Consider the following 21,301-nt stretch of genomic DNA (forward strand, 5'->3'; position numbering starts at 1 on the left):
GCAGTCAGGACCCTGGACAGCGGGTGCTGAAATTGCTCAGGCGAGATCTCCTAAGGAATTCCTAGCAGCTGCAGCAGGATTGAAGCGGCGGATTCTCGCCTCAGAGCGTGTAAAATCTGAAAAAGAAAGGACAGATGGCAGAAGGCACAAGGGTTTGCACTGGGCACGGGGCTGTCCGCTGCCACCTAGATATGACTGCGCTATAAAGCACACCTGGATGCACGCTGGAGCCATCAGCGAGGGATCACTTAAGTGTTTTAGGGTCTCCTCTGCTTTACGGCTTTTCTTGTGCCCTATAAGTTGTTCGTGTTGCTCGTGGACTTATCTACTAATAGAGCAGCGCACAGTGGATGTTGGCAGAGGGAGCAGTGCCAGTCCGCAGGATGCCGCTTGAGAGGCAGCTGCGGTGAATTCACTGGGCTTCTCCCGCTCCTTGGCGCTCGCCCAGCTCCACCCTCCTCCCCCACGTGCCACACGGCTCCGCCAGACCCTCCGGCGTGAACAATTTCATTGAAAGACACGTTTCCGCTAACACAAAAAAGAGAGAAGCGGGGACGAGACCCTACTGACACAGGGTTTCGTTTGTCACCAGCAGGCAGCAAGGGAAGGACTGAACCCCCGGGAGCATGGAGAGAAGCGCTGACTCCCGCCCAGCCTGGCACCGCCTGGCACTGCTCTGGGCACTGGCCTTCTTGGGCACCTGTGGGATTTCCAATGGGGGCATTTCTTGCAGATCCTGTCATTTTCAAGTCGGGCTGCAGCACCGTCTGATCTCCCCCTTACTTACAAGGCAGAAGAGGCATTTGGGGGGAGACGATGAGAGCCTGGCTGGAGCGTGGAGCAGGGAGGGGGGTCATAGCGGGAGCGAGGAAAAGGATAGCTTCGAAGGGCTTCAACTCGCTGGAATTGGGATAAGTGGATATATGGGCGTCGGACCCGAGTCAAGTGACCCCCGGGAGAGCAGGGGTGACGGCATGAGCTACAGAGGTAACGCCAAGAACACTGAACCGGAACCGGCAACTTCTGTCCTGCACAGACATGCACTTAGCGCCGCCTTGGTGGAGCCCGCACGAGGACGGAAGTCGGACCAGAGCGCAGCCCAAGTGCCCAGAGTCGAGCCCGGGGCAGTGGAAGTGGGGGGAAAGAGAACCCCAAGACGGAGAGCCAAGAGGAGCAAGAGGGGGGAGAGCAAGGAGTTCGGAGGGGGGAGTGAGAGCAGCTCCATCGCCGACGGACAGAAAGTGAGAAGGTCGGACCTCAGGGGGTCCAAGGAGGAGGGGCGCACGGGCAGGGCCAGGGTTGAGGAGCTCCGGCTCAGCAGCACCAGCTTTGCCCTGACTGGTGACTCCGCCCACAACCAAGCCATGGTGCACTGGTCTGGTGGACACAACAGTAGCGTAAGTACTCGCACGTGCTCACAAAACTATGGACCTCTGAGGGCACCGGTCACCTGTTAGAATTAGCTGCTGACATACATGTCTACCTACCTTCCTTCCTCCATCTCTCTCTCTCTCCTTCTCCCCCTCTCCATCTCGCATTCTCTCTCTCTCTTTGTCTCTCTCTCTACCTCTCCCTCTCTCCCTCTCACCCTCTCCCTCCCTCGCCCCCTCTCACTCCCTCACTCTTTCAATTAGTTCCCTTCTGGATGCCACTGCTTGCTCTCCCACCCAGTATCTCTCTCTGGCAGTATATTCCCAATTTCTACATAAGAAATTCCGCAGTACAAATGAATGCCTTAATGTGTAGTTTTTTCAAAGAAGACCATGCAAATGTCATTTATTACTCCAATAGCCAACAGCAGAGATGTTGTCGTGACGTAGGCGATGCTGACAGAAAGTACAGAATGATAGAGCTTGTGGCACTGGTACTGGGAGCTCCCTTCGCAGAGGGGACAAGCAGAGCCTGTGAGCATGTGTCAGGGTGAGTTATCTGCTCTGCTTGTCCCAGAATGGGAGGGGGCGTTCTGGGGGGAGGGGTGTTGCTGTGCGCGCGCAGCCTGCACCTGGGCGGCTCGAGACGGTCTCGCGCCACAGCGGCTCCGGGAATAATGCTTACAGTGTCAGCGTCAGCAGCAGACCGTGAGTGGAAAAGAAAGTAAAAACAAATCAACGTAAAATGCGTCATTCCGCCCCGAAGTGTGAAAAACAAACGGAATAACTTTTCTCCTAGCGACTCCCCCGACCTTACACGGTACATTACAACTATATTAAGGAATCAGTGGGAAAAAAAGCTTTTTTATTTGTATTCTTTTATAATCAAGAGGTGGCGCCCTTGAAATCTGCAAGAGTAGCCAGTCCTTGTGCCTCCCGCTTCCTGGCAGCCGTATAAAAGAAGAAATGCTCTGTTAACGAGTGTTACAGCTTGCCCTGCTTTATTTCAGCCCGAGCAAGCTCGTAAAGAGCGCTGCTTGTTATCATAACGCGATATAAAAGCGCTATTTATGGCTCTCCATAAAAGGCGAAAGTACTGCAGGTGGAACTGCGAGCACCGAGATCCCCTCATTATGGCCAAGATTAATAGAAACTGCTCATTTCAATACTTCCCTCGGAGTAGTGGGTGCTTGATGGGAAACAGTCATGGGGAAACACAAAGCAATTGAATCTGAGAAGTGTTCTCAATGCAATTCAGTTTGTCTTTCCCCCGTTTTCTGGAAGATAAGGTATTCTTGCTAGTTAAGGCTCATCGAGATGCATGTTCCTGGTCTCTGGTAGCTCCCAGTTTGCCGTAGATGTGGACTCGCCCACGATCACACGTTTAAGTCAAGTGATACACAACTAGATCTTGTAGCAGTTGGAATAAAACCTTAGAGTAATTTCTTCAAATTGTGTGATCCTCGGCAAGCCATGCCATATACCTCGCTCGGTGCGCCAGTTCCCTCACCCCAAATAAGAGAGCTCGTCGAGGCGTTTCAGTCACAGCACACCCTGTACATGCACGCTCTTGTCTGTTTACACAAAGGCGGACTACCTGTCGCACTGGCTAAGCTATCCCGCTGTGGTCAACTGGGTTATAGGAGCCACTATGTGCCCACATAGTGCTTTCTGGCTTCCCTTTGTCCGCTATAATCGATAATGTTTACATACAGGATAAAAGCGGGGACGGTCCGCACATCAACTAATGGCAAACACAAAAAAACAAACCATAAATGGAACATATCTTCCCTCGAAGACATTTTAGGGACGCATGATGCATTTCAACACAACGCCACCAGTCTGATAACACAGCTGTGCACGTGGACCAGTCAATGCAATGTAATTAACAGTCTTATTATTGGCATCCACTTATCAGTGACTTAGCCTATACATAGGGCATCCCTGGTGGAACTTCCACTTAACCAGTTATAGATGGTTTTCGCTGGACCATGCTGGAATATGAGAGCTAGATATTTACTGACCTGTATGAATAATCTTGCTTTTACATTTTGTAATGGATTAGTGACATTTTTGATTTCCAGTTAGTATTTGTACTGAACCATCACTGCTATCCTTGTTTTTCTTTCACTTGACATGCATATTTAGCCCATTGTCAAAAAGCAACACGCTGCAGCTGCAAACAATTTGCAGCTGTTCAGCTAGAATTCCAAGTATTGATGAAGCGTTATAAATTAAAATCTTGTTTTTGAAAAGGATATACAATTATTGATTTATATGACTTTAGGGGATTTTGTAAAACGCACTGTTTATCCTATGGAGAGCCTCTTGGCGCTAAGATGCATCGTTTATATACAATGTGCACCATGCCGAGAAAAAACATACTGGCTGGTTTATGATCTACACATATAACCGTGCAAATTAGAGATTTTGCGCTATAGGCGCTGAGTTGTTTAGAAACTGTTTCCCGCATCGAAGAGAAAAACGTTTAACAAGTTTTTGTGATGAAGGCAGGGGTAATTTACTTTGAAAATGTGGAGTCCTCAGGCGGATGTGTGTACAACGAGTTGGAAAGTGATGCTTTGTATTTACCACTTCATGGCACGTAGGGTACTGACTGAGGCAACATGCATGAGCTGTGGCAGGTGACCCTCGAGAGGGCGTTGCGCCGGACTGTGCTGGAACAGGGCAGATACAGGCTCTGTGACTGTGTTCATAGTCGGAGGGCACGAAGCGTGGGTGAGGCCATCATTATATGGGGAGGTGCAAAGAGAAATCCAATGCCAGTGGGATGTCCCAATATCTAAGATTGCATGCTTTCCACATTAAATGACATTAAATGGCGTAATTATTGCACACAATCCTTATGCTCTGGCTAGGCTAACACATATAACACATGCAAGACCAGAGCAGACCAGAGGGCAGGCAGGCAGTATTGTGGCCCTGGTGGTACTTATTGTTATAAAAGGGGTGTTATCATGCATGGGGTTGGCACCATAGGTGGGGAGGGCCATTTGCACGTCAAGAAGAACACTGCAAAGGCAACATGCATCTATGTCCTCGTTTATTGTGAACAATGAATGTCTTGAATCAGAAATCAGGCCTTGCACTATATGTCCATACGCTGACTGTTGACATCTGCCAAGTTATTTAATAGGACATCTAACAAGTGAAAAAAAATGAGAAGAGTGTAACGATGTTATTAAATGTATAAATCATGGAGTTTTTGGTAATGCAGATAAATAATTTCCAGCACACTTTCCACAGAAGCTAAAAGAGCACCTACGTCTGATAGCGATGCACACAGATGATCTACGTCCTGTGCAGCGACTGACCAAACTGCACGGATACAATTATTTCCTTTATTTTACTTAGAATCTTTGTAGAGGGTCTAGACCACACATTGTCACCTCAGAGCGATGAGAAGGGGGGTGGGGGGGGGGGGGGTATCGGAAATAAAGCAGTGGGCTGGCATGCAATCGATGCTAAAACAACCTAGCAGAAGAAACTCAGCAAAAGGAAGAGATGAGAATGACGGGGAAGATGAAACTGGCTAGAATAATCAGGAAGTTCTGTGAAACATTGAATAACGTATTTTGAGGCCGGCCTCACTTGACCCCTTCCATAAAGCACACACCTTATTTAAAAAAATGATAAATCTATGCTATGGAGCTCCAAATGGTAACTGATAAGCGAAGAAATTGGTTATTGCTACCATACCTTACAGGAGAAAAAGTGGAGAAACACCGGGATCTTAAATGTCTTAAAATAAACAAATACACACATTCTCTTTCTTTCCTTATCCTGATTTACATCCGCCTCATATACATTGGGCCTCCTCCCTCATGAGTGGTAGTAGGCCCTCACTTCCTCTAATGTAAGTACTGCTGATTTCTGTGGGTCTGGTTGTGGCTGTCTTCATCACACGCATCCCTTCCTCCTTAATATGATTTGGTGCACAGAGTCACAGAGAGATTGCCCATATCTCATGGTACTTCACTCCCTGATCCAGGCTGATTCATGATCATGGGACCCTGTCCTTGGCACACCTAGGCTCGCACACAGGCAGTCATGCTCTTTAATTGGTCAGCAGCTAGCGTGCTCCTGCCTAAGAGGGCTTTAGAAACAGTAAAAAGGCACAGTATTGAAGAGAGAAATGGATCACTGTCATTGGATGCTTTGTGCTGTGTCGCTTCTGTTTGGTTGGACCAATAGTTCAGAGGCAGGTCAAAGTGGATTATGCCATAGAAGTGTAATTTACACACCTCTAATGTATTTGTGATTCATCTTTGTATTCTTACAACTTGTCACCCATGAAGACTGTCCATGCACTTGTTTGAGGAGCATCAATGTGTTGTAGCACCTATAATAAGAACTTTGGGGGCAGTGGGTAGACTAAAGTAGGACTAGCCAGTTGCGTTGCTGAAACTAAGCATAGATTGTAGGCACACTTGTCTTAAGGGTCTTGATGGTTTGTTTGTCTGTATTGACTAGGTAAGGCAAATATTGTGCTTCACCAATGAAGTCCTGCGCAGCTTAAAATGCACTTTGACAATGTAGGATGTAGTTTCCTTGCATTCACTGAGGCATACAAATGGGCAATTTCCCAGCCTGAAGGGTGTGGCATTCAAAGTTGGCGGGCCAATCTGCAGGCCTAAAAACAACGTGGAAGAAATGTGAATATATGGTAGGGATGGGAACCAGTGAAAACAGGGGTTTGGTCTTGGCTCGGTGGTGGGGGGTATCCATCTGTTATGGAATGGTGCCTGGGACAAGGGCAGAAAAGTGAGGTTTTGCAGGAAAGGAGAGAGAGAGAATGAGTCGTGTCCCAACAACTGTGATGCGATCTAGGCAGAGGACGTACCAATTGGGGTCCTTCAATGCAGGAACTCTGTACTAAAGAACCTTTTTTATTTGAGGGAATCAATTGTACCTTCCTATCGTCCCATAATGCATAGAAGATATTGTGAATCCCCTCTTCATTGCCCTTTATCACCTTTGCATTAAAGGTAATTTTAGGACTTTTGCGAAGTACAGCTACCCATGCAAGGTGCTCCAGAAGAAAGATTGCTTCTTCTTCAAGTATAACCCAGTTGGGATTGCCACAATCAATTGCAATTGTAATTACTTAGTAGAATGCCTAACCCTTTGCCCGTATCTGTTACCAAACTACATAGGAAAGGACTCTGGTGGCAGAATCATGTGTGAGTACTTCCTGTTTCTTGAATGTTGTGCTGTATTTTTGAGCTGAATAAGGCTGAAAAGTAGCCTAGGTGCCTGATGCCAGAACTGGCCTACCTAGATTTTTTAGGGTTCTAAGATTCCTGTGCCAAGCATTTCTAAGAGCTAGACACAAATGATTGAGAGTATCCCTGATGGCATGAGGGTTCAGACATACCAGGATGCCCTGATGAAACAACTACAAAACAATTACTTAGTTCTAACAGACACGTGTAAATATCCCCTAAGGATTCTGTTTGGGAAGTGACATTGTTTGAATTGGTTACTTCTTTCACCTACTGCTTGTTCAGTGAACTAGGATAAAGGCCACAAGACGGAAAAGTATATTAAAATCCAACCATGAAACAAATTTGACAGAGAAGCAAAGGGAAATAACCAACAATGAAAGAAACAGTTTGTCAAAGTAATCCTCAGATGCCTTACAAGATAGGTCTGCCAATAGGTGTGACTCCATTAAGAATTCCTATCGCTCGGTTTCTTGAGGACACTCATGGAATTTCTTTAACCATGTATCGATGCAAGGTCTGGAACAACTTGGCTCTGTCTGCAGTTTTACTCTGTGGTCCCTGATGTACAAATTCATTTTGCAGTCGCAAACCCTGCGATTTGCAACATCACAGGGTTGGCAACTGAAAAATATTTTTTTGCTATCTACTGAACTCCTTTTTGATTTGGAAAGTCTCATCTGAAACTCAAAAGAGGTCTACTAGCTCCTTTTTAATGACAATGCGCAATTTAGTTGGTTATATCAATGGTTTGTGTCTACAATTATGTAGACACAATTGAATTTTTCTAACTCCTCAAAGGAGATGGTAACCCATTCCCAAAGGGGAAACTATCCCCTTTGGGCAGCTTCCTCTTTGGGAACTGGGATTGGTGGCCATGGGGGAGCTGCAATGGTTTAGGGGACTACTGCCTTCTCCCCCAATGAGTTCCCAAATGGAAACCATGTTTGTAAAGCAACACTGGTTCTTTTAAGGAACACAGGCTCCTTTAAAAAAATGTTTTCCGCTTGAGAATGCAAACACTGCAATCATGGTCTACTGTTCCTTACAGGCCACCATGCTTTTATTTGTAGAAAAACACATAGCCTCACAAACAGCTAACTGCATTATATTCGTTGGGCTGGACATTCAGCGACCCCGTGTGATTCAAGAATTTCTGACAGGTAGCATCACAAAATCAGTGACAGGTCACAAATAGTCAGTGCACAATTTGTGACCACTGTTAGTTACCTGTTCTTTGTACATCTAGCACTTGGTTCTTTCCATCCCCAGAAAGGATTATGGTCTAAGGCAAGTCAATGAAGGGAATCCAGCATCATTATTGCATTCAGCATGAGGGCTCCTACAATATGTTCTTTCCATTCAAGGGCTAGATTTTCCTAGAATATGTTCAATCAGAAAAATTAATAGAGAACAGCCAGCCAGATCCCACCAATATTTGATCTCCAATTAGAGTTCTTTCCACTCAGTTGCCATCATTAAAGTCAAAGTGGACCATTTCATTGGGAGAAAGAATTACAAAGCAACTTGATCCATGCAAGGTGTGAGCAGGCTTTTCTTGGCCTCCCTATGGGAATTCTTAACAACAGATTCTTTATTTTATAAAAAGTGATAAACAAGCACTTAGGGTTCAATGCAATGATTTTATTGAAGATGATCTTACAATCAGAAGCACTTTTTACTAATGTGTAAAATTGCCACCTGATAATGTACTCTTACTAAGGATTAAATCCCACTTGGGTGGGAAATAGGCATTCCAAGACATGGTTTGCCGACACTATTTGTGAACTCCCAAAAGCATGTGACATTGTGGATAATACATTTCTCACAGGTGCTTTCCCACCCTGGAAATGTTTGTCAAGGGCAGGAGTAAATCCCTTTCCAGGATGGAAAAGAGAATAGAATCTCATCACAATTGATGGAGACTAGGAAAAGGAATTTCACTCAAAATCAAAACGACATCTTTTCCATACATATCTTAACAGGCCGGGTATGCTCTTGGTCGCTTTGAGTGTTACATTAAATACACAAAAGGTGATGGAAGGAAACTTGTAATAAATCTAGTCAAGGGCTATCGCCTGGAGTAGCATTTCAGCCCCTTGTTCCTTTCCCCACCATGCCACTTCAAATTAGACCTATCTAAATGCAAATCAGTCTTAGTCCTCCTCCAATGGGATCAGTTCAGACCAAACTGCTAAGCAAGGTCACTTCAAACCGGAATACAAGCAACCCAAGATCGTTTACTCCCTGCTTGGGGCTCTTCAGTCAGGTGTAGCTTGGTTCCTGTGACACAGTCAGCAAGGTACCCGCGTCTGGGCATACACTTGGCCACCTAGGCCGTTTTATCACACACACAAAAGGTGATGGGATGATTCTTGCAATAAGTCTAACCACTGGCAGTGGCTAGACTTATTGCAAGCATCCTCCAACCACCTTTTTTGAGTTTGATATGGCACAGACATGCCACAGACCAAAATGCATTTGGATGGACTCTTTAAAAGCAGACAAGGATACTCTGCGAGCCAAGCAATCAGTGACCTAGATACATGTTTTTAATGGGGCCTTCCTCTCTACTACTTGCTTGCCAGAGAAATGCTTTGTAGCATTTCCGTTAAATCTTGCTGGAGGGTTAGAAACAGAATTTTACAGTGGTCAAACAGAGACCAAAAATCTGCATGTGTAAAAGTGTGTCTTTGTAAGATATTTGGTTAATATTTGTTTTCCTCAAGATGTCATGCTCAATAAATGCAAACAAAAATGACGTATTCCAATAGCATAATGGAAGTTTCCTTGATTATAAATGTTTTGTGACAGAAATAACCTGGATAAGTCAGTCTGGCATTTAAGGGCATGAACTCATGTTTTGTTTATCAGGAGAAAGTAGATGTCTATCCATTGGTGGTTTGTTAATTTAAAATGTCCTTTCAGAGCAGCCATCTGGCTTAAGACAAGCTTGGCGCCATTGTTCTAGGTATGACATTTAATGACATTTGAACGCTGCTACTTATCAGGCCACGGAGGAGTTATAGATATAAGTTAAATGTTAGGAACCAATAAGTAAGGTACACAAACAAGGTATGTTCTATTTTGTGTGAAGAATCATCGATAAAGCATGCAGCATCCTGGATATATCTTAGCAGAATTGACGACCATTTGTATTAAATGTTGCAAACAGCTTGAGAATATGTGAAACCTACCTTTTCATTCTGCATTTGTCTCCAGCAATTTTGTTTCCTAGTAGACATCTGGTAAGTTAGTGTCACATGGCCCATGGGGACATAGTTGTCTTCCATATGTTAGCATGAGCACGCTGCAGACTGTCCACTGCCTTGCGCACGTTACTACATGAGTTTATTTTACATGTGCCATTCTGAAACTTTCACATAGGTCCTACAGTTGTTTTCAGGCTTTGCAGGTTCCTGGGATTTCGTCTGACCATTGTGCACAAGGTCGAACAACAATGTCTCTTGTTATTCTGTTCTGGTCAGGCCCTAGCACCTAGACAAAACATGCAGCTGCAGCTGTTGCTTGGGATTACGTACTTTGTTCTTATTGGAATACACAGATAGGTAGCACCCACTTGGAGAGGGACCTTTCCAGAGACAAGAGCATGACAGCACCTATGATTGTGATCTACCATCTATTCTATAGACTGACGTACGGGGTCTGCTGATAACACCCAGGGATCTTCTAATATATATTCATCTTGCTTCTATACAGGGGGGGGTTAGGCTAAGCTGTCATTCAACATGACAGCACCTTTCATGATTTACAGACTACTTGCGATGATGGCATTTATGTTATGTGTTTTTTCTGCTGATTATGACACTTGTACTGCATACTGGAGCATGTTAGTTAAAATAAATATTTTAAACTTGTTCGTGCCTCTGTCAGATCCTGTTGTTGAAGAGTACAAGAGTGTGAACAAAAGGATGTGTCTTGCAACCACGATTCCCGAGACAGTCAGGAGTGTTGTGTTCTGGGGTTGCTTATTCAATTTTTCATCTGTGAGTGAGTAGTAGAGCAAGTAAGACACTATAGCTAGTCGGTCCCAGGCACTAAGGTGGTAGGATCACTCAGGTCCTACATGCTAAGGTCCCATAATCCCACGCATAGTTCTGTGTTTGCGCAGAATCCTTGCAACATTAACCACCTTAGAGCCTGTATTTATGTAGTTGCCTGGCTCCACCACTGGCTATTAAATGCCATCTTGGAAGGGTCAGGTCACTGTTTTATTCATTTTATATTTTTTATTTTCCCACCTTTACGTTCTTTTTAATTCTTTCCCTTTACCTTCCCTCACAGGGAAGCCTGAGCAGGGCAAGCAGGGATGCTGGGCCCTCGGTTTGCTCCCTTTTACTTTGCCCAACGTATTATTAGGCTTGCACTCTGGCATGTAGACACACCCACTCTCTTATGGAGGGTTTTTTAACAAGGGGATTAGAATGTCCATAAAGCTTAGCTTGAGCAATTGTGAAACCTACCTTTGCATTCTGCGTTTGTCTCCAGCAATTTTATTTCCTTGTAGGCATCTTGTGAGTTAGCCACCATGGTGCCGGTTTTTACAGAGTTGCCTGGCTCCACTACTCGCTATTAGGCACCATCTTGGAAGGGTCAGTGCCCTGCTTGGTTCATTTTATGTTTGCTATTTTCCCACCTTTAAGTTCTTTTTAATTCTTTCCCAGTAGTAGGGGAGCCTGTGCATGGCAAACAGGGCAGTTGGGTCCTCGGTTTGCTCACTTTTACTTTGCCCAACTTATTGTTAGGCTCGGGTTTGGGGCCGGCGTGTAGACAAGCCCACCTTCTTATGGAGGGTTATTTAACCTGGGGATTAGCATGGGCACACTGCTGACGTACCAAAGGCAAGCCAGTCTGTGCTCGTTCGCACCTGGATCACGCTGAGCGCTGGAACTTCTGCTGGTTTGCCCCCAGATCCTAGTAGTGAAATTCACTTCTCAGGTGAGGAACTCCTAGCCCTCATGAGATACAAAACCATCTGTACACATTTTAATATGAGCTCACTTTGGTCTGGCAACTGCTCGAGCTGTAAGTGTTGTGGATTCAGTCTCCCGACACCTTCCCTACCATCAAGCCTTTTCACTTGGTGCTGTGAACTCTACCCACAGAATTAGCCTTCCCATTATCGCTGTGCCTTAATTAATGCCCAGCCACTAGTAAAACATACCACAGAAATGGCCAATGTAATTGACTCTAAACAAACAGATATCATTTATATTATGGAAACCTGGGCAAATAGTACCTCATCCCTGGATTTCCTTACAGGTATCCCTTTGGCATATACTATGTACAGACTTGACCCCTGCTTAAAAGAGGGGGGGGCTTGGAATTATCTATAGGGATGAGATCCGGGCCAGATTTTTGGCCATGCCTAATGAAGACTGTGAAGCCCTATCCTTCTGGTTTGAAGTAACCAAAAAGAATACCTTTAGAAGAACCATCATGTATTGCCCACCTGGCCCCAGAAGCAACTTCCTCAACACCCTCCTTGAGTATGAAATCTGTCACAGGGACTTTAGAGTTCTTGGAGATCTAAACTTTCACTTAGAATCTCAAAAATATAAGGATATCATAGACTTACTAGAACTCATGAATGTCTTTGGTCTCACTCAGCTTGTGCAAAGCACCACTCACACTACTGGCTATACACTAGATGCCATTTTCTCTAACAACAACTCTATCATTTTCAAACGGTTTCCTGGTCAGATCGCGCCACCATTTATTTTAGTTAAGAGGCACAATACTAGTCATAGATTAAAACAATAAGCCAGACACAACCGCTTATAGAGCATGGACTAAAATAGATAGCAATCAATTACAGCTACTACTTACTGAAACCCTGCCTCCGTTCATGGAAGATCCTGAGGTAGCCACTCAGGACTACAAAAGCTGGTCAGACACCACCCACTGCCAAACAGTTCCCACATAAAAGATCAAACAAGGCAAGAAAAAGCCCTCAGCACCTTGGTTTCAGAGGCCCATAGACTAGAAAAACAATGCTGTAGGCATCAAGAGAGTAAATGGAGACTCAATTATGAATCTCCCAAAAAGAAGCATACAGACTTTCTCTAGCCAAACATAAAACCTTTTGTTCAAAGAACAAAAAAGCCTTTTTCGTCTCCGAGATCGACTCAGCAATAAACTTAGCTTGGTAACTATTCCAGGTAATTACCAATCTCAATAAGCAACCAGAGATCAATGGAACATATAACAGTCAAACCTTTTGTGACACCATTGCCCAACATTTTAGAAATAAAGTTGATCAAATATACAATTTATTCCACCATCCTAAGAACCTAACATCACACATGGGCAATAGTATTTTTGAGAACAACATGACTAACAACACCTCTTGGCCCGCTTTGCCCAACTTCTCTCCAATTACAGTGAGACAAACTGAGAACCTAACTCAGACCACCAAATCAGGATCTCCGCGTGATCCCTTTCCCCCATCAGTGCTATGACTAATTCCAGAACTCTTAGGCAAAGTGCTAACAAATATTCTCAACTCTATGTTTAGGACAGGTATCTTTCCCACTCCCTGGAAGAAGGCTTCAGTTCTCCCTCTTTTAAAAAAAGCCACTCTCAACTCAGAACACCCCTCTATCTACCGACCTACCTCCAGACTCTCCTTCCCAGCAAAAATGATTGAAAAAGTCATGAACAGTCAACTGACTCCATTTATCAAAGAGAATGACCTATTTAATCCCACACAATTTGGATTCAGATCAGAACACAGCACTGAGATGGCTCCAACTAAAGCCACTGATGAGTTGAGGTTCATCCTGGATAGAGGAGGAATAGCCACTCTAATCCTGCTGGATCTGTCTGCGGCCTGCAACACCATGGACCACCCAAAGCTGATCTCGCACCTGGAGTACTTAGACACAAAAGCACACCCTTAGAGTTACTTAAATAAATTGTAAAGAACAGGGAAACATTGTGAAGCTGGATAATTTTTGCTCCAGCACCTTCTTTCTGCCCTGTGGAGTGCCTCACTTAGGCCCACCCTGTTTAATCTGTATGTAAGAGTACTCACCCCCTATCCAATCCTTTGGTTTCTCTCTCACCTCATATGCAGATGACATGCAGACTATTTTATCTGCTGCTAGTGATGCCAATTATACTAGTCATCAGCTTAATAAATGTGTGAGAGAAATAGGCATGTGGATGAGTAAACTCTGCCTCAAACTTAATTCAAATAAAACTGAAGTGAGTCTTCTGGGAAACAATCCCCATTTCTACCACTAGCTGGCTGTTGGAATTGGGTGTGTAGCCCTAACCAACCACAAAGGCCAAAAGCCTTGGGGTGATGCTTGATGATCTGTTAAATTTCAGCAAGCAAATCAACACAGTCCTACCATCTTCTTATCACATTCTCAGAATCATAAGAAAAATTGTTCACTTTCTTACTATTAATTCGATGAAAACAGTCAACTCCTTTTTAATCCACTCTAAATTGGATTGTTGTAAGGTAATTTGTATTAATCTTTAAGCACAATATCTCAAGAAGCTTCAGGTACTACAGAACTTCACCTCCATATTGCTTCTCGACCTTCACAAACACCACCCAGTCCCCCAAGCCATCAAAGATCTACATTTGATAACTATTAGGAGGCATATCAACTATAAAGCACTCTGCCTCACTTTCAAGGTTCTGCATGCTACAGGATCAAAAATTTTGAGACAGTTAATTTCCTGGAATGTTTCCAACAGGAATCTTTTTGACTTTGTTTAATCCCTCTGTAGCAGAGATATGCATGCACTGTAAGAATGTCAGATCCATTGGTCTGTCCTAATTTATTTACACAAATGACAATTAAATAACTCTGTTTTGTTTTATTTCTTTTATATTGCTACTCATCCCAATGCATGGTGTCAGAGCAATTTGCATGACACACATATACATTATACATTAACAATAAATCATATAAGTGTGTAAATCAATGTACATGATATGTTACATAAGACATTGAGGGTTACATGGTGTAGCAGTCACAAGTCCTTCATAGCTCACCTTGGTATATTAGAAGGATTAAAATGTAAGAACTGGGAGTAACAAAAGTAGATTTGTATTAAAAGCAGTAAACAACTTACCTATCTACATATAATAGAAAAATCCCATCTGCATGTTACATGATATGCTTTGCGTGAGACTCATTAACCCTCTAAGCTACTTTGATACAGGAACTGGGACTAGACAAAACACAGAACTCTCCAGCAAATGTGTTAACCTCAATCAATCAATCAATCAGACATGTATAGAGTGAACGACTCACCCGTAAGGGTCTTATGGCACTAAAAAGGGGGGGAGCTGCTACTCCTCGAACAGCCAGGTCTTGAGAAGTCTCCTGAAGGTCATCAGGTCCTGGGTCTGTCGCATATGGGCGCGGAGGGTGTTCCATGTCTTGGCGGCGAGGTAGGAAAAAGATCTGATGCTGGTGATCGTTTGGTGGATGCATGGAACGGTAGCAAGGGTGATGTCAGTGGAGCGAAGCTGGCCGATGGGAGTGTAGAAGGCGAGTCCTTTGTTGAGGTATGTTGGCCCGGCGTCGTGGAGTGCTTTGTGAGCGTGGGTGAGGAGCTTGAAGGTGATCCTCTTGTTGACGGGGAGCCAGTGCAGGTCTCTCAGGTAGGCAGAGATGTGGATGTGGTGGGATGTAGAGTATGAGGCGTGCAGAGGCGTTCTGTATGCGTTGAAGTCTTGTCTGGAGTTTGGCCGTAGTTCCCGTGTAGAGGGCATTGCCCTAGTCCAGCCTGCTGGTGACGTTGGCCTGGGTGACCGTCCTTCTGGTTCCGGTGGGGATCCATCTGTAGATCTTGTGAAGCATGCAGAGGGTGTTGAAGCAGGAGGAGGAGACAGCGTTGACTTGCTGGGTCATTGACAGTGATGAGTCCAGGCTGAACCCCAGGTTGCGAGAATTGTCGGTGGGTGTCGGCGCAGCTCCCAGCGAAGCCGGCCACCGGGAGTCATCCCAGATGGAGGGGGTGGAGCCGAGGATGAGGACCTCCGTCTTGTCCAAGTTCAGTTTCAGGTGGCTGTTCTTCATCCATTCGGCGATGGCCTCCATTCCTTCATGGAAGTTGGTTTTGGAGGTGGCGGGTCCATGGTGAGGGAAAGGATCAGCTGGGTATCGTCGGCGTATGAGACGATGTTGAGGTCGTGCAATTGGACAATGTTGGTGAGTCGTGTCATGTAGACGTTGAAAAGGGTCGGGCTGAGGGATGATCCTTGGGGTATGTCGCCGGTGATCTTGGTGGCTTCGGTTCAGAATGGAGGAAGGCGGACTCTCTGGGTTCTGTCGATGAGGAAAGAGGTGATCCAGTCCAGGGCTTTGTCGTGGACCCTGCGTTGTGTAGGTGTGTGTGTAGGGTGTGGTGGCAGACAGTGTCGAAGGCGACCGAGAGGTCTAGGAGGATGAGGGCCGTGGTTTCGCTGTTGTCCAGCAGAGTCCTGATGTCATCGGTTGCAGCGATGAGGGCAGCTTCGGTGCTCTGGTTGCTGCGGAATCCAGATTGGGATGAGTCCAGGGAATTGTTCTCCTCGGGGAAGTGGGTCAGCTGTTTGTTGACGATTTCTCGATGACTTTCATCGGGAACGGGAGCAGGGGGATGGGCCAGAAGTTCTTGAGGTCCTTTGGGTCTGCCTTGGCTTTCTTGAGTAGGGCATTGATCTCGGCATGTTTCCAGCTCTCCGGGAAGGTGGCGGTCTCGAAGGAGCTGTTAAAGATCTTCCAGAGTTGGGGTGCGATGATGGAGCTCGCTTTGTTGAAGAGGTGGTGAGGGCAGGGGTCTGGCGGTGAGCCGGAGTGGATGTGTTCATGGTTTTGATGGTGTCTTCATCCTTGACGTGGTTCCAGGAGAGCAGGAGGCCGGTGTGGCTGAGGGATGGTGAGTCTGAGGTGTCAGCGGCCCACAGGGGGTCTGAGTGTTGAAGCTGTCATGGATGTCTGTGATCTTGCGGTGGAACAAGGTGGCCAGAGACTCGCAGAGGTCTTGTGATGGCGTGATGTCATTAGAGCTGGAGCTGGGGTTGGCGAGTTCCTTCACAATGTTGAAGAGCTCTTTGCTGTTGTGTGCATTGTTGTCGATGCCTTCCTTCAAGGAGGTCCTTTTGGTGGTTCAAATGAGTTGGTGGTGCTTGCAGTTGGTGTTCTTGAGGCCTACATGGTTGTCCGGTGTCTGTTTGTGGCGCCACTTCTTCTCGAGTCTTCGGCAGGTCTGCTTGGATGCCTGGAGGTCAGTGGTGAAGCAGATGGCTCTTCTCTCAGTGCATCTGTTTGAGGGTTTCTTGATCAGGGTGAGGATGTTGGCTCAGTCGTCTATCCATTGCTTGAGGTTACAGGCTGCTGTGACGGTCTGGTCAGTTGGTGAGTCTCGGGCGAGGGTAGTGATTAGCTGGTCTTCGGTGACCTTGTTCCAGCTACGGTTGGGTATTCATTGTGGGTGGTTGTGTGCAGTGTTTTTCTCGAAGGAGAAGTGGATGCAGCGGTGGTCGGTCCAGTGGAGTTCGCTGGTGTGCCTGAAGGTGACGTAGTTGCTGGCGGAAAAGATGGGGTCGAGCGTGTGTCCGGAGGATTGAGTGGGTGCCATGACGAGCTGTTTGAGTACGAGGTTGGCAAGGTTGGCGAGCAGGGTGGTGGGGTTGCTGTTGTTGGCATTTTCGAGGTGGAAGTTCAGGTCTCCGAGGCGGCTGTAGTCTGTGGAGGCCAAGGCATGCGAGCTGACGGTGTCGGTGATGGATTCACTGAACTGTGACCGGGATCTGGGGGGTCTGTAGATGAGGGTTCCTCTGAGGGTGGTGTTGGGATCGATGTGGATCTGGAAGTGCAGGTGTTCAGTAGTGCTTAGCTTGTCTTCGGTGCTGGTCGAGATTCTGAGGGTATTCTTGTGGACAATGGCGATTTCTCCTCCCGGTGAGTTGGTACGGTCCCTGCGGGTGACCTTGTAGCAATCCGTGATGGCTATGGCAACGGTGGGTGCCAATGAGGGGTTCAGCCAGGTCTCCGTCAGGAAGATGACATCCGGTGAGGATGAGTTGAGAAGGTCCCAGAGTTCGACAGCGTGTTTGTTGACTGAGCGGGTGTTGAGTAATATGCATCTGATGTGGTTGTGGCCTGCCCTGGTGGGAGGGGCCAGATGTGCAGGTCTTCACTGGCTGGTGAAGCTGCAGTTTTGGCAGGTGAAAGGTCCAGGTGAGCTTTGGGGTGGCCTGGAAGCAGGTGGTTGGTCGGCTGGGGTTGAGTGCGTGGAGGAGGTTGGCGTTGTAGCGTCGTCGGGTGTCATGGCGCTCGCGGGCTCCAGGGTGTCTGGTGCTGGGAGCAGTCCAGGCGCGGCCGGGCACAGATGGGCTTGCCTTAGGAATGCCTTCGGCACGACAGCAGTGCAACCACGCAGCGGCGCGGCCACCATTAAGAAGGTGAGGTGGGAGGGAGAAGCAGGTGGGTGCGTGGGCGAATGGGCGAGCGAAGGGGGTGGGGCCGCAGGGGTTGCAGCAAGAAAAGATGGCAGGAATGAGCTAAGGAACAAGGGTAATGAGATAGGGAGAAGGACAGCAAAACTGCAGAGTAAGGCAGAAAAATAAATAAAGAGGACAGTGGAGAACAGTAGAGCAGATGAGAATGGCAGAGAAATAAATAAAGAGGACGGCAGAGAACAGCAGAACAGATGAGAATGGCAGTGAGATAATTAAGGATGGCAGAAGAGATGTCCAGGGAGAGTCCTGGCGGCGCAAACTCGTGGCAGCAGCGGGGCGAGAGACACAGCACAGACAGGTGGAGCTGCAAAGTGTGGGGAGCAACGTGTCTGAGAACTGGGTCAAGGGTCGCTCCAGAGTTATTGTACCATTATTCTTATTCTCTGAGATTTACAGGGCACATAAAGATCTTTGTAGCAGGTGCCTTAACCCCATAAGATATTTTCAAATGCAGACTTTGCATCCAACTAAGCAGAACAGATTTACTACTATGTTACTCCTTGCTAGCAAATTTCTTTGTGACAGTGTGTTAAAAAAAGAAATGTATAAAAAGGCCCAAATTTTATGTTGGGGTTTCACCACATTTTGAAACAACTGTCAGGCAAAATCTAATTTGATAAATCTCATCATGCGCTCAAATATACTCAAGCTAGACCTGCTAAACAGATGTGTGAGGTCTTGAGATCTGGTGTCACGTATTGTGATGTCACTTCCTGTGAGGTTATGGGTTAAGAGGCTATTCCTGTAATGTCACAACCTACGATGCCACAAGTGATTTCAAGCGATGTGATGTCACGTGCTCTTACGGCACACGCATGATGTCACTTGCATGCTGCCTAACTTGGATAGTCCCCCACCTTTTTTTTATGACTAGTGCCCTACATTTGTTGTGGTTTTCAAAGAGGGTGGACTGAACAGAGAGGAAGGAGTGTTTTCAGTGCATTCCTGTACAGAATTAGCAACGACCAACAGAAGCAATTCAGTTAAAATAGATGTTACTGTATTTAAAAGTTCCATATAATTCCCCCTTAGTGTCTCATTGCCCAGGGTTTTCTCTGTCCGTGAACTCTGTCAAAGAAGCCACTCTGTGCCAATACATCCATGCAAAAAATGTATAAAAAATGATGCTTCACCATTGTAAGATAAACAATATTGTCAACTGGCAAGAGTTTTCTTACCTGGGACTGAGATTTGCTAAACATTGAAAATTGAACAACCACATCAGTTTTCATGGGGCTGTAACATAACGGATTCGGGGAGTGGGTTGCTTGAATTTTAAGAGGCGACCCACTATCAAACAGGTCCAAAAATATTGGCTTATATGTCATCTCGTCTACTTTATTATCATTTTTGGGGTGTACAAAAGGTGGATGCGTCCACGACGAGTCATACCTACTTGATGCCATTTGTAAAAGGTATGTGGCGTATGAGCTCTTAGTACATGCAGACAAAGGAGTGGGAACTGGAACAGTGGCACGGAAACCTTGACATATGAAGTATAGAATTCAAAAGGACATTACTTTCAAACAGCTTAGGACCTGATTGAAAGTGTGGAGTTGGGTTGTTCTTCATCATGGTGACAGTACACCAGTCCTCCGCATGAAGAGATGTCTTCCGGGGTAAATGGTCTAAACACAGCAGCCTCAGCCACTCATGCTGGGGTGTCGGGTAGGTCTCAGAGCAGAGGAAGGGTTGGAGTAATTTTAGGGACAGTGCAGGGTTGGGGGTCGGGGTAGTGAATGTATAGGGGCACGGTTTTAGGCCACAGGTCAGGAGGAGGGGAATAGGTAATCGGGGAAGTTTTTAGGGCTGGGGGTTTGGGGTAAGTCTCAGGCCAGTGGAAGGGGTTGGGGTAGTTTTAGGGACAACGTGGGTGGGGAAGTCGTGGTAGTGGCAACCTTAACTTCTCATACCCCATTGCCATTCATGTCTTTACCTGGAAATTGCGTGGTAAAGCCATGCTTGGTTAAGGAATGTGTGGTTAAGACCCATTCATGGTTCGGGTTGTGTAGTAGAGGCACTCGCAGTTTAGCCATGTGTGTCTCTATCATAGAACCTCCGGCAGAAACAGTCAGAACACCACAGCCTCAGCCATGTGTGTTTTAACTACACAAGCGTACCCACACTTGCCTTAATCACGCATATGTCTTAGCCGTGCATATGTGTGGTTAAGGCAGTGCGCAGGATACCTGCTGGCTGCTGCTGAAGGTGGAAGCAGGAAGATGCCAGGAAGAGAGCCAGAGGACGCAGTGAGGTAAGTGGGGCTGGGTTGGGGTCATTTTATGGACAGTGCGCGGTTGGGGTTTTGGGGTAGTGTATGTAATGGGGCAGGGTTTTAAGCCTCTGGGCAGGGGGAGCGGAATTGTTTGTCATGGTTGTTTTTAGGACTGGATGTTGGGTAGATCTCAGGGCAGTGGAAGAGGTAGTTTTAGGGACAGCCCGGGGTGTGGGGAGTCGGGGTAGTGTATTAAAGGGACAGGGTTTTAGGCCTCTGGGGAGGGGAATCGTTAGTTGGGGAAGTTTTTAGTGCTGGGCGGTCGGGGTAGGTCTCAGGGCAGTGGAAGTGGTTGGGGTAGTTTTAGGGACAGCACAGGGATGAGGGGGTTGGGGTAGTGTATGTTAAGGTCCAGGGTTTTAGGACTCAGGACAGGGGAGGGTGATGGATTGGAAGGGTAGTTTTTAAGGCTGGGAGGTTCAGTGTAGGTCTCAGGGCAGTGGAAAGGGTTGGGGTAGTTTTAGAGACAGCTCTGGGTGGGTGGTGGGGTTAGGGTAGTGGTAACCTTAGCCATGCGTACCGCCTTACTATTCATGCTTTTGACATTAAATTGAATGATAAAGGCATGTGTGGTAGGAATGTGTAATTAAGACACGTTTGTGGTTCGGGCTGTGTGGTAGAGGCATGCGTGGTTTAACTATGCATGCCTCTATCATACAACCATCTTCCGGCCTTCCAGACTTCTGTAATCCTTGGCAGGAACTGCTGTCATGGTGGTTTCTGTCAATGTGTTAACATTTTGATGCATGATACCCTCAAATTGATAGATATCTGTCAAACTTTTAAAATGTTTTTGTTTTTCATAAAGCAAACTCTAAAGTGGGAGTTTGTTTTTGAAAAATCAAAAACAAATGATCCCACACCATGGGAGTTGTCTTGCATGGCGTGTGGGGTGGTTCATATCAATATTTTCACT

At 46.2% G+C, this 21,301-nt stretch overlaps 1 protein-coding gene across 1 annotated transcript in view; it reads left to right on the forward strand.

Moving 5' to 3' along the window:
* The first annotated feature begins 626 nt into the window (after positions 1-626).
* Positions 627-21,301, forward strand: part of LOC144753513 (VPS10 domain-containing receptor SorCS3-like) — a 2,605,581-nt gene continuing 2,584,906 nt past the window's right edge. The window contains exon 1 of the mRNA XM_078641177.1: positions 627-1,397. Within this exon, the coding sequence (XP_078497303.1) occupies positions 627-1,397 (771 nt within the window). The remainder of the gene's footprint in view (positions 1,398-21,301) is intronic.

The sequence above is a fragment of the Lissotriton helveticus genome, chromosome 5_1 (assembly GCF_964261635.1).
Source record: "Lissotriton helveticus chromosome 5_1, aLisHel1.1, whole genome shotgun sequence".
Classification (NCBI taxonomy): Eukaryota; Metazoa; Chordata; class Amphibia; order Caudata; family Salamandridae; genus Lissotriton; species Lissotriton helveticus.